General features: G+C 46.9%; 1 protein-coding gene and 1 pseudogene across 1 annotated transcript; both read left to right on the top strand.

Annotated features, from left to right (window-relative positions):
• Positions 1-166: 166 nt before the first annotated feature.
• On the top strand, positions 167-8,977 carry AHSA1 (activator of HSP90 ATPase activity 1). Its single transcript, XM_054567215.1, has 9 exons — positions 167-435; positions 1,762-1,952; positions 4,021-4,103; positions 4,488-4,605; positions 5,688-5,776; positions 6,850-6,978; positions 7,440-7,541; positions 8,445-8,496; positions 8,592-8,977. Exons 1-9 carry the CDS (start codon positions 356-358, stop codon positions 8,762-8,764), a joined length of 1,017 nt encoding a protein of 338 aa, XP_054423190.1. The 5' UTR covers positions 167-355; the 3' UTR covers positions 8,765-8,977.
• Positions 8,978-9,585: 608 nt separating this feature from the next.
• On the top strand, positions 9,586-10,201 carry LOC129066077 (uncharacterized; annotated as a pseudogene).

Genomic DNA, 10,201 nt, shown 5'->3' with positions numbered 1-10,201 from the left:
GTTGAATGAGTGACTGCATTTCTGGCCCCTTCGGGGAGAACCTCAGGGAGTCTGAAAGAACCCTAGCACAAGCGGAAGCCAAGGTCCGGCGAGGTGGAACGGAAGTACCGGTGGGAGTTAGGAGGAGCCGGAAGTTAAGGCGGGGAGGGGGCGGGGGGTGGAGGGAAAAGCGAGCCAGAAGGTTCTGCGGCCGCTTCTAGTAGTTTCCAGGCGCTGCCGGGCGGCTGGGAGCAGGCGGTATTGGGGTGGTTGCTGTGGCTGCTCGGGACCTGGTGACGGCGCGACTGGGGCCAGGCAGCACTGAGGTTGTTGCTGCGGCTGCTCGGGACTTGGTGCCGGCGCGATAGGAAAGCCGATGGCCAAGTGGGGTGAGGGTGACCCACGCTGGATCGTGGAGGAGCGGGCGGACGCCACCAACGTCAACAACTGGCACTGGTGAGAGCTAGCGGGCCGGGCTACGGGAGCACTTCGGCTGGGTCAGGGTTGCAGGGTCCTTGGAACCTCAGGCGGGACAAAGCTGGGACCGAGGCAGCCCGGACCGGAGGTGGGGGTGGGTGGTTCTTGTTGCCGGTGTCCGTAGCTCCATGCCTACCTACCTTGGCCGCCGTTTCAGTGTTTAGGGGGTGAGGGTCAACGTGGAGGGCTGGCTCCAGAAGAGCGGTTTCAAAGAGGTGAAAACATAGCCCTCTAGTTTTTGCCTCTAACCTTAAAGGAGAGAGATTTCCCACACGTGGTCGGAGGAGACCGTGAGACCCAAACGGGGGCCCTGGGTTGTGTTGGGAGATTGCTGTGCAAGGCTCGGGGGCGGGGTGGCTGGAATTCCTGTTCTGCGGTTTGCGGGTGAAATTAAAAGGCTTCGGAACCGCTGCTTCAGCTCGGAAAGCGAAGGTTTGGAACGTGTTCTCCAGGTGCTCAGAGCTCAGTGACGATGAGGACGCCCGGCCTCTCCCCCGGAACTGTTAGGTTGCCTGTGTTGTAACTCCGGGAACTGCCCCTGGTTGCCGGGCGAGCGTCCTTTTATAATCTAACTACTCTTTCAAAGCCTGCTCCTTCATGAAGTCTTACGGAAATAGTTTTCTTCTTTTTCAACTACACTGAACTTTGCTCATACTGTTTTCATTGTGTTTTTACTTTGTTGCAGCTTTCTGTTGTTTTCCTCTCCTGGTTAGTAAGTCAGGAGGCAGAGAGTGATTTTTCGTCTCTGGTATCTCAGCCGGGCTCTTCTATTAACAGAACGCAGAGTGTTTGACCTAATTTTTCTTTGTTTTGAAGCCCTGGACTTAAACATTGTTTTCATGGCCATCTACAGGGCTCACAATGTGTAGGGCGTTTATAGCGCAACCTGAACTTGATGGATCAGAACACTGTGTTAATGGGGTCAAGATTATTTGTTTATTCCTTCCAGGACTTTTTATGCATTGTATGGCCCAGGCTGAGCTCCTGGCTTCAGCAAGATGTGTACAGTTCCCCCGTGGTCAAATGGCACCACGTTAAGGTGTCAAACACTGACTTCACACACCCCACATTGTACCATTATGCTGATTGAGTTTGTAACCATTCTGTGGGGCAGTCTCTTCATTGACAGTATATGACTTCTTGTCTTCCTAAGACAAGAGTGACATGTTTGTGGGCACACTGGAGTGCAACGTTTTGTTCTTTTCAAACTATTGTCAGGCCTCCTCTAGCCTTGCATTCCCTTGAGTAAAGCAAGCAGTGCACTCTCTATGGCTGCTGGTTCATAGCTTTGTTTCTGTTTTGCAGGACTGAGAGGGATGCTTCAAACTGGTCCACGGAAAAACTGAAAACACTGTTCCTGGCCGTGCGGGTGCAAAATGAGGAAGGCAAGTGTGAGGTGACAGAAGTGAACAAACTTGATGGAGAGGCATCCATTAACAATCGCAAAGGCAAACTTATCTTCTTCTATGAGTGGTCTGTCAAACTGAATTGGACAGGTGAGTCTACTTCGGGCTGTCAGGAAGAAGGTTAACTTCATTTTGACTGACCTGTTAAGGAGCTGGGCAGAACCATTTCTGAGGGCTTATGAACTTCCCCAGGGAGATAGTGCTGTTTTGGTGTCCTATAGGGAGCAGCGTTAGATGCTGAAATCTCTCTGCCACTGCGAGACACTAAAGGGGTTTCCTCTCTGTGAGTCTCAAGGGTCACTACCAGTGAAGCAGCTCTGCCCCTGTATTTTAGGGGCTTGGTCTCTGTAAGTTCACATTTAAGTGACTTCCTCAAACTAGCTACTTCTGTCAGTTGGATGATATAAAAGTGGGGAGGGGGGTTATTTTGGTCTTATCCTTACACACACTCTCCAGCGTGGATCTAACAGGTCAGACTACTGTGCTAATGAAGCTTACATGTGACTAATGTGGGCCAGTTTTATCCTCTAGTTCAGTGTCTCCTCTTGATACTAGCAAAGAATTGGGGCCATGCATATGCCCCAGTAGGTGGTCTCTCAGTCAAGAGGTTGAATTGTAAAAGGCCTTAAAGCTACAGCCGTCTGTGTATGGGGCAAAGCATAAAGTAAACTTGTGCTTCAGTAAACATTTCTCAAATGAATGGTAATAAAGAAGGGAAAGGTAGATATATAACGGTGTTTTTATTTTTTAAGCTACTAAAGAATAGTAGTCTAAAAGGAACCTTAGATATCATCTTGCCCAGTCCTCTAGTCTTAGATTGAGAAAACGGGGCCTAGTGAAGTGGAAAAAAAAAAAAAAAATTTGCTGATTGATTTTTGAAGTACAGTCAGTTCTGCTATAGTGTGACATACATATTCCTAAAAAATCACTGCACTGTGCAAAATCGCTCAGTAAAAGCCACAAGGCTTATTGGAAAAAGAGGGTTAGGCACATAACATGACACCCAAAACTTCATTAGTGACACATTTTTAAAAATTTAGCAATGTAAAAATTGTTAGCACAGCTTTAAACACACAAAATGGTAAGCAGTACATTAATAATACAGTGAGTATGCTGGCTTACCTTGAAAAAGACTGGAAGCTGACTTGTGAAAGTGGGCCTCAGGAGTTCCAGTTGGTGGGTTAGTGAAGCGATAGACGGAGTCACCTGCAATCAGAGGGAACTTTGTAACACCAGTTGTGGGTGGTGTGGCTTATAACAGGCTCAGTGAACTGAGGTCACCGGCAGAGCAGTGTCTGGGATGTTTTTTGTATTCTTCAGAAGCTGAGTTCAACTGGGTATGTTTCTTATGTTCACCTGGTGCAGGGGTGTCCAGCCCGCAGGCCACATGCTGCTTAGGATGGCTAGGAATGAATGCGGCCCAACACAATATCATAAATTTACTTAAAATATTATGAGATTTTTTTTTTTCCCGTTAGTGTTTGTGTATTTAATGTGTGGTCCAAGAAGACTCTTCTTCTGACAGTGGGGCCCAGATATGCTCAAAGGTTGGACATCCATAACGTGTTTCTCATGGGTATAAGCAAATGTGAAATTCATGTTAGGATCAGATGTCCCCTAATTGGAACAAATTCGTATTTTCAAAATAAGCATTCTAGCAGAACTGACTGTATAGGCAATTTTTGTGAAAGATTTTTATTTATTTTTAGAGGGAAGGGAAGAGAGGGAGACGGGGAGAGAAATATCGATGTGTGAGAGAAACATCAATTGGTTGCCTCTTGCCCTTGCTCGCCCGCAACCCAGGCATGTGCTTTGACTGGGAATCAAACCAGTGACCTTTCAGTTTGTAGGCCAGTGCTCAGTCCACTGAGCCACACCAGCCAGGGCTGGATCGGCTGTTGACCCAAAGTCTTCCCTGGCAGAATTCATGCGGCTCTTGGTCCCACACTGTAATAACGTGCTCGGTTTTAAAAAAATTTGATAAGGAAAGACTTTTTTTTCAGGAGGGGGAAGGTTGCTTGCATCTGGCATGTCGCATTTTCTCAGAGTAAAGAGGTCAGTTCAGTTGTTTGTAAGAAGCGTATACAGAGGAGTAGAAGGACTCCGGAGCAGACTTCTCTTTCAGAGGAGACTGATGACACTGTGTTGCTTTTGACAGGCACCTCTAAGTCTGGAGTGCAGTGCAAGGGACATGTGGAGATCCCCAATTTGTCTGATGAAAACAGCGTGGACGAAGTAGAGGTTTGTGCTTCCTAACTTCTCATCTGAGTCTTCTACATCTTCTTATTCTCAGATAAGAACAGTGAGCTATCATTCAAAACTAAAGCCCAGGCTCGGCCCAGGCATTCAGAACCCCAGCCTGCAGATGACTTTCTAGGTCAGTGGTGCCACTGGGAGCTTCCAGAGCAGCTTGTGCTTGTTTGGTAACTTTGCTTGAGCTAGTGATGTGGGTTCTAACATTAGCCACCTTTGCCTTGGCAGAGAACACTCCTGGGGTTTGTACAAACACCTCACCTCTCACACCTTTCCTTTGGAGACACCAGTTACCTGATTGCTCAGCACCCACATTCCACAGTGCAGGTACCCCTCGAGTTATTTACTACCTACTTCTGATCTTTCACTCAGATTAGTGTGAGCCTTGCCAAAGATGAGCCTGACACAAATCTCGTGGCCTTAATGAAAGAAGAAGGGGTGAAACTCCTCAGAGAAGCAATGGGAATTTACATCAGCACCCTCAAAACAGGTATCCCTTGAGTAGTTGCATATGCTTTGAGGAGATAGTTTTCCACCTGTCAGGCTCTGAGTGAGGGGCTTGGCAGTCCTTCCTTCGGCACATGGGTAAAGGTTTTGGGGGAGGGGTTTCATCTTGAAATTATCCTATTAACGCTGAGTAAGGGGAAGTTCTAAAAATGCACCGTTTAGTATGTTGGCTGTTAAGCAGTTGAGATGTGGCTAGTTCAAATGGAGATGTACTTTGAATATAAAATACAATGGATTCTGAAGACTTCATACAAAAAAGAATGTAAAATAGCAGATTTTTTGATACTGATAACCTACTGAAGTGATGGTTTGGATCTTTTGGGTTAACTATATTACTGAAATTAATTTTACCTGTGTACCCTTTTTATGTAGCTACTGGAAAATTTTAAAACATATTTGAGGTTGACAGTACATTCCTGTTGAACAGCACTGATCTAAGGACTTGGCATCCCCAGACTCACTGCTTGGGCACTGTCCTGGAGTATCTCTGATATGCATTCTCCAGGGATATTTAGAGGGTGATTAGAATACTAGCCAGCTCAGCTCTCCCCCAGAATTCCAGTTCGGCCAGTATGTTCTGATGTGGTGGAGTGCCTGTAATGACCATCAGAGAGAACTAGCAGAGAGGTGGGAAGTTGGGGGTCTGATCCCATAACTATGTTGTTAGCTGTTCTGCACCGGTAAGGCTACAGCAGTAAGGCAGAGTGGAGACTGGGTACTAAACATGCGTCCTTGGGTATCTTTTCCCACTCTGAAATTCATCAGAAGTGCAACTGTATTCCTTGGCTACCATCGTAATAGACTTCACATACATTTAACAAGTTGTGATGCTTCCAGTTGAGTCAGGGGTTTAAAATAATCCCAGTGAACATACTACATTCTATAGTGTATTCTCAGATACCTGTTTGGCACGGATCAAAGATAAAAATGTGAAGTAGATAAACCCTCTCCTGGTCATTACTTCATTCTGGGTTAAGATGGCCATATTTGTTCAGCTGCTTGAGGCCCCAAATCTCAACTACTGTAAGAAATAGCTTCCAAGAGCTGGGATTTTTGTCTTTTCAGAGTTCACACAGGGCATGATCTTGCCTACACTGAATGGAGAGTCAGTAGACCAAACCGTGAGGCCAACACTAAAAACTGAGGAGCGCAAGGTAAACGGTCATCCCACGTGGCAGGGTGGGAGGCTGCTTGGGACAGGAATTGAGACACTGCCTCTTCCTTAATTCCAGCTCGCTCTCTCTGACCCTGACCTCTACACCACAACTTTCTAGAGTCTGGAATATGTAGTTGTCTGTCTACCCATCTTTGATCTGGGTTTTATTCATTTACAACTACTGCTAGAGCAAATGGAATCCATTAGGGACTTCAAAGTCTAACTCTGTTGTATTTTATTTATTTTAAGATTTTATATATTTTTAGAGAGGAAGAGAAATATTGATATGCTAGAGATATATCAGTCAGTTGCCTGTTGCACGCCCCCAACTGGGGACCTGGCCTGCAACCCAGGCATGTGCCTGGCTTGAGAATAGAACCGACAACCTTTCGGTTTGCAGGCCAGCGTTCAGTCCACTGAGCCAGGGCACTTGGTTGCATTTTACGCTGGTTATGTTGAAGACACAGGATGGTCTTCACCTATATATGTCTCCAGTGTTATTTCTAACTGGAGTGTTGGTATTTCATACTTTGATCTTAGAGGTTTCTTTAAGGTATTGAGTTAGGTCACTAGCTTCACCTGTCAGGGAGTGATCTGATCAATTTCACCCCATTTGTAGGGTGAGCAAATATTTTTTTCTGGAAATCGAACTTGTGTAGTTCAGACGCAGCACTCAGCTTTCAGCCCAAGTGCCCTTTGTCAGCACAGTGAAGGATATTTTGGAGGTGGGGGTGGGGTTGTTGCTCCTGGCTATTTAAGTGTAGAGATTCTGTTGGGGAATTACACTGTGCTCTTAGAAATGCCTAATGATTTATTGTAACATGTCCTTTGGCTGATGGGTTCTTAAAACAGCATAGGTCTTCCCTCACCTAAAGCGGTTGTTTTCAGTGGGAATTGAGAATTTTCTGGAAAGGTATCCCTTGTGACTGAAACACCCATCCACACAAATTACCTCCAACCCCCTGGAGTAATTAGCTGGAGAGTGAAAAAGTTTGTGAGAATAAATGGCAGGTCATGTTAGTTGAGTTTTCACCATTACTTTAAACTGACTTTTCACTGTGACTTTCACAGACTAAATCTGCTCCTACAAAAGCCCAGGCCACACCAGTTGGTGTAAAAATCCCTACTTGTAAGATCACCCTTAGAGACACCTTCCTGACATCACCAGAGGAGCTTTATAGAGTGTTAACCACCCAAGAGGTAAGTATCATCTGTCCTTCGGCCACATGGCACCTGCTGTCCCACGTGACTTGGGTTGTGGGCACATCCTGTCAGTGTGCAGAAGAAGCACTGATGGGTAGGACCTTGAGGCTCTCCTCATGCAAGCAGAGACAAAGGGAAATTTAGTTCATTCCTCTCTTGAAAGTATACTTTTCTTTTTTCCTCATCTGTACTAGTTTGGGGTCATCTAAGTGGGAATCATTGGGAATCATTCTGTTTAGAAAATGGGGCTAAAGTAATGTTGTGGATTCTGAATCACTCAAAGCAGAGCGTGGTCTGTGGTGGAACAGGGTAGAACCTGAACCTGGTCTGGTCGTTGGACAAGGCGGCATCTTTGGAATGAGAGCTGAGGCTTGCAGGTCTCAGCTGCCATTTGTCCCTGGATCCCACTGAGAGCAGTGCATCTTCTACCTCGTTCTTACCCTCCCCCCCTCCTGCAGCTGGTCCAGGCCTTTACCCATGCTCCTGCAGTGTTAGAAGCAGACAAAGGAGGCAAGTTCCACCTGGTAGATGGCAACGTCACTGGGGAATTCACAGATCTGGTGAGTGCGTGCTCGCCCCTGGGCCAGCTCTGTGGGTGTGGTTTAAGCCTTAATCTCTGGATAGTAGCACTTCATTCTGTTTTGTTTTTCAAAAGGATGCTGCCATTTGAACTCTCTTGCTTTCCTAGAACTTCTTCCTTAGAGGAGTTAAGTTTAATTCTTACTAGGAGTACTAATGGAAGAAAGGTTGTATATATTGGTGGCTTAACGGCTTTCCATTTGTTGCTCTGAAATTTCACCTGGGCACAGTGACCAGACCTAACTGAGGAGTAAGAGCAGATATTAGGAGCTATTGTACTGTTGCTGCAGAAGCTACCCGCTCTGGCCGACTTTGCCCTCATCCATGGTGTAATTGGACAGGGGATAGATTCTGTATGAAAGGCAGATAGCTAATCTAGCCAAGCTTGGGTCCCTTGATCCATAGCAGCGATCTTTTTAAAAATTTTATTTATTGATTGTAAGAGAGAAAGAGAAACATCAGTTGGTTGTTCTATCTACTTACACATTCACTGATTGCACCTTGTATGTGCCCTGACCGAGGATCAAACCCACAGCCGTGGTGTGCTGGGACGGTGCTCCAACCACGCTGCCCGGCGAGGGCCAATAGCTGTTTTCAACCTGTGTGCCACAAGAATTCTAAAACCTGCATTACCTAGTCAGGCCACTGACCTCTTTTCCCATAGACTGTCAGATTAAAAAATAACAGCCAACACAACAATAGCCATCTGGTGTGAATGAAAGAAAAAAAAAATGGGTTTTTGTTTGTTTGTTTGTTTTTGTCAGATTGGCAAAAATACATTGTTTGGTGTGCTGCAGAAATTTTAGTAATTAGTTTATATCATGAGATAAAAAGGTTGAAAATCACTGATATAAAGTACAGCTTGACCTCTTTGGTTATTTTAGGTCCCTGAGAAACATATTGTGATGAAGTGGAGGTTTAAATCTTGGCCAGAAGGTAAGCAAGCATATTTGTTTATTGCCATTAAGCCCAGAATGTTTCCTTTAGTCACCAGCCCTGGGCCTGACACCCCTCTCTCTGCCTTCCCTCAGGGCACTTTGCCACCATCACCTTGACCTTCATCGACAAGAATGGAGAGACTGAACTGTGCATGGAAGGCCGAGGCATCCCTGCACCTGAGGAGGAGAGGACACGGCAGGGTTGGCAGCGCTACTACTTCGAGGGCATCAAACAGACCTTCGGCTATGGCGCACGCTTACTTTAGGGCCAGCGGTGGGAGCTTCAGCTTGTCCGACACTTCGGTCCAGCCATCGTCTCCTGACTGAGGCTTGGCTCACAGGATTGCACCATCCCAACCACTAACTTGGGGCCGGGGCCCTTCCCTCCACGTATACCTTGGGTTTGTGCATGTTTTCTGCTGGGTGGGATTAGAGGGCGATTTTTCTTTTATGTGTACATATGCTAAATAAACGTAATTTAAAAAACATGCATTATGGAACCTGCGTTGATTGGATAGCTGTTACTAAGATTCCCTTGAAGGTTCTGAATTTTTTTAAAAAAACTAGAAGGTTGGAATAAGGCCTTGACTCCATTCTGGAGAAATGTACTTCCAAGGCACGCGGGGAAGCTGCCTGCCAGCAGGTATGGTGCAGACTGGCAGGAGGTTCTGGTCCCCGGGGGGAGAAGGAAAGGAGGATTGGTGCTCTGGGGTAACCGCCAACAAACATCACGGGGGGAGGTGGCATCCTGGGCTTTGCACTCTGTGGCCTTGTAACCTCTCATAAGAACAGTGACCGCCAGGTGCCGGTCTGAGATGTGAACAGATTCCCACCCTGTGGCAGAGAACCGTAGGCCTTGGGTTCATCTTTTTTGTTTATTGAACAATTACTATGTACCAGACATTGCACTGTAGTTTTCTTGCGTTAGCTCATTTAACTCCGTAAGAGCCCTATGGAACACCATATGGTGCCGTGTATAGTGCACTGTTTGGCCCAATTTTTTGAAGGGAAAAATAAGGATGCATGTTACATGTGGGTATAATAATCCTGTGTATAATGCTCAGGAAAACGTGGGTGCACATTATACATGGCAAGGTAACGATAGATACTAGCATTTCTCTCGTACAAGAACCCAAGCCTTGGATTTCTTAATATACCCAAGACCCCACTGATACTAGCAGGGCTGGCATTTGGAGGAAGGGCCACCACTGCAGAGCCAGTGCTCAAGTCTCAACCGCTTCGTCTAGGTCTCTGCGTGGGAAGCAGCTCTCCTGCCACAGCCTCTTGTCCCCTGAAAAGCACCTGTGCTAAGCGTGCCCCACGTCCTCCTGGGCCAGGAGCACCGCTGGACAGCGGCCCAGCCGGTCACTGCAGGGGTGGGCACATTGATGGGTGAGCGACACAGCAGCTTGGCAGCCCCGCGTCCCCCGACCTCCCTTAACATTTAGCTGCAGCTTCCAAACCAGCACCGTTTCAAGGGGCATCCACACAGCAGCCATGTTCATTGGGGCAGAGTCGGCCACAGTGGGGCGGGCAGGCTCTGGGGCTGGGATTGGGACTGTCTGGGAGCCGCCTCAGTGTTTAAGCCAGGAACCAATTCCCTGAGGCAACAGCTCTCCTGCACCATTCTGGGCTTTGCCCTCTGAGAGGCCATGGGGCTTTTTTGCCTGATAGTAGCCTTTCTCGCCCCTTTCACCACGTGA

This window comes from Pteronotus mesoamericanus, unplaced genomic scaffold (genome assembly GCF_021234165.1).
Source record: "Pteronotus mesoamericanus isolate MK-2021 breed Mesoamerican mustached bat unplaced genomic scaffold, CSHL_Meso_final contig_182, whole genome shotgun sequence".
NCBI lineage: Eukaryota > Metazoa > Chordata > Mammalia > Chiroptera > Mormoopidae > Pteronotus > Pteronotus mesoamericanus.
This window is presented reverse-complemented; position numbering and strand designations above follow the sequence as displayed.

What these genes read in the sequence shown, in the direction of transcription:
- AHSA1 (XM_054567215.1), top strand. Translation starts at nt 356, where the DNA reads ATGGCCAAGTGGGGTGAGGGTGACCCACGCTGGATCGTGGAGGAGCGG. An exon ending in AACGTCAACAACTGGCACTG is followed by an intron (nt 436 to 1,761) that starts GTGAGAGCTAGC and finishes TCTGTTTTGCAG; the next exon opens with GACTGAGAGGGATGCTTCAA. An exon ending in CTGGGGAATTCACAGATCTG is followed by an intron (nt 7,542 to 8,444) that starts GTGAGTGCGTGC and finishes TGGTTATTTTAG; the next exon opens with GTCCCTGAGAAACATATTGT.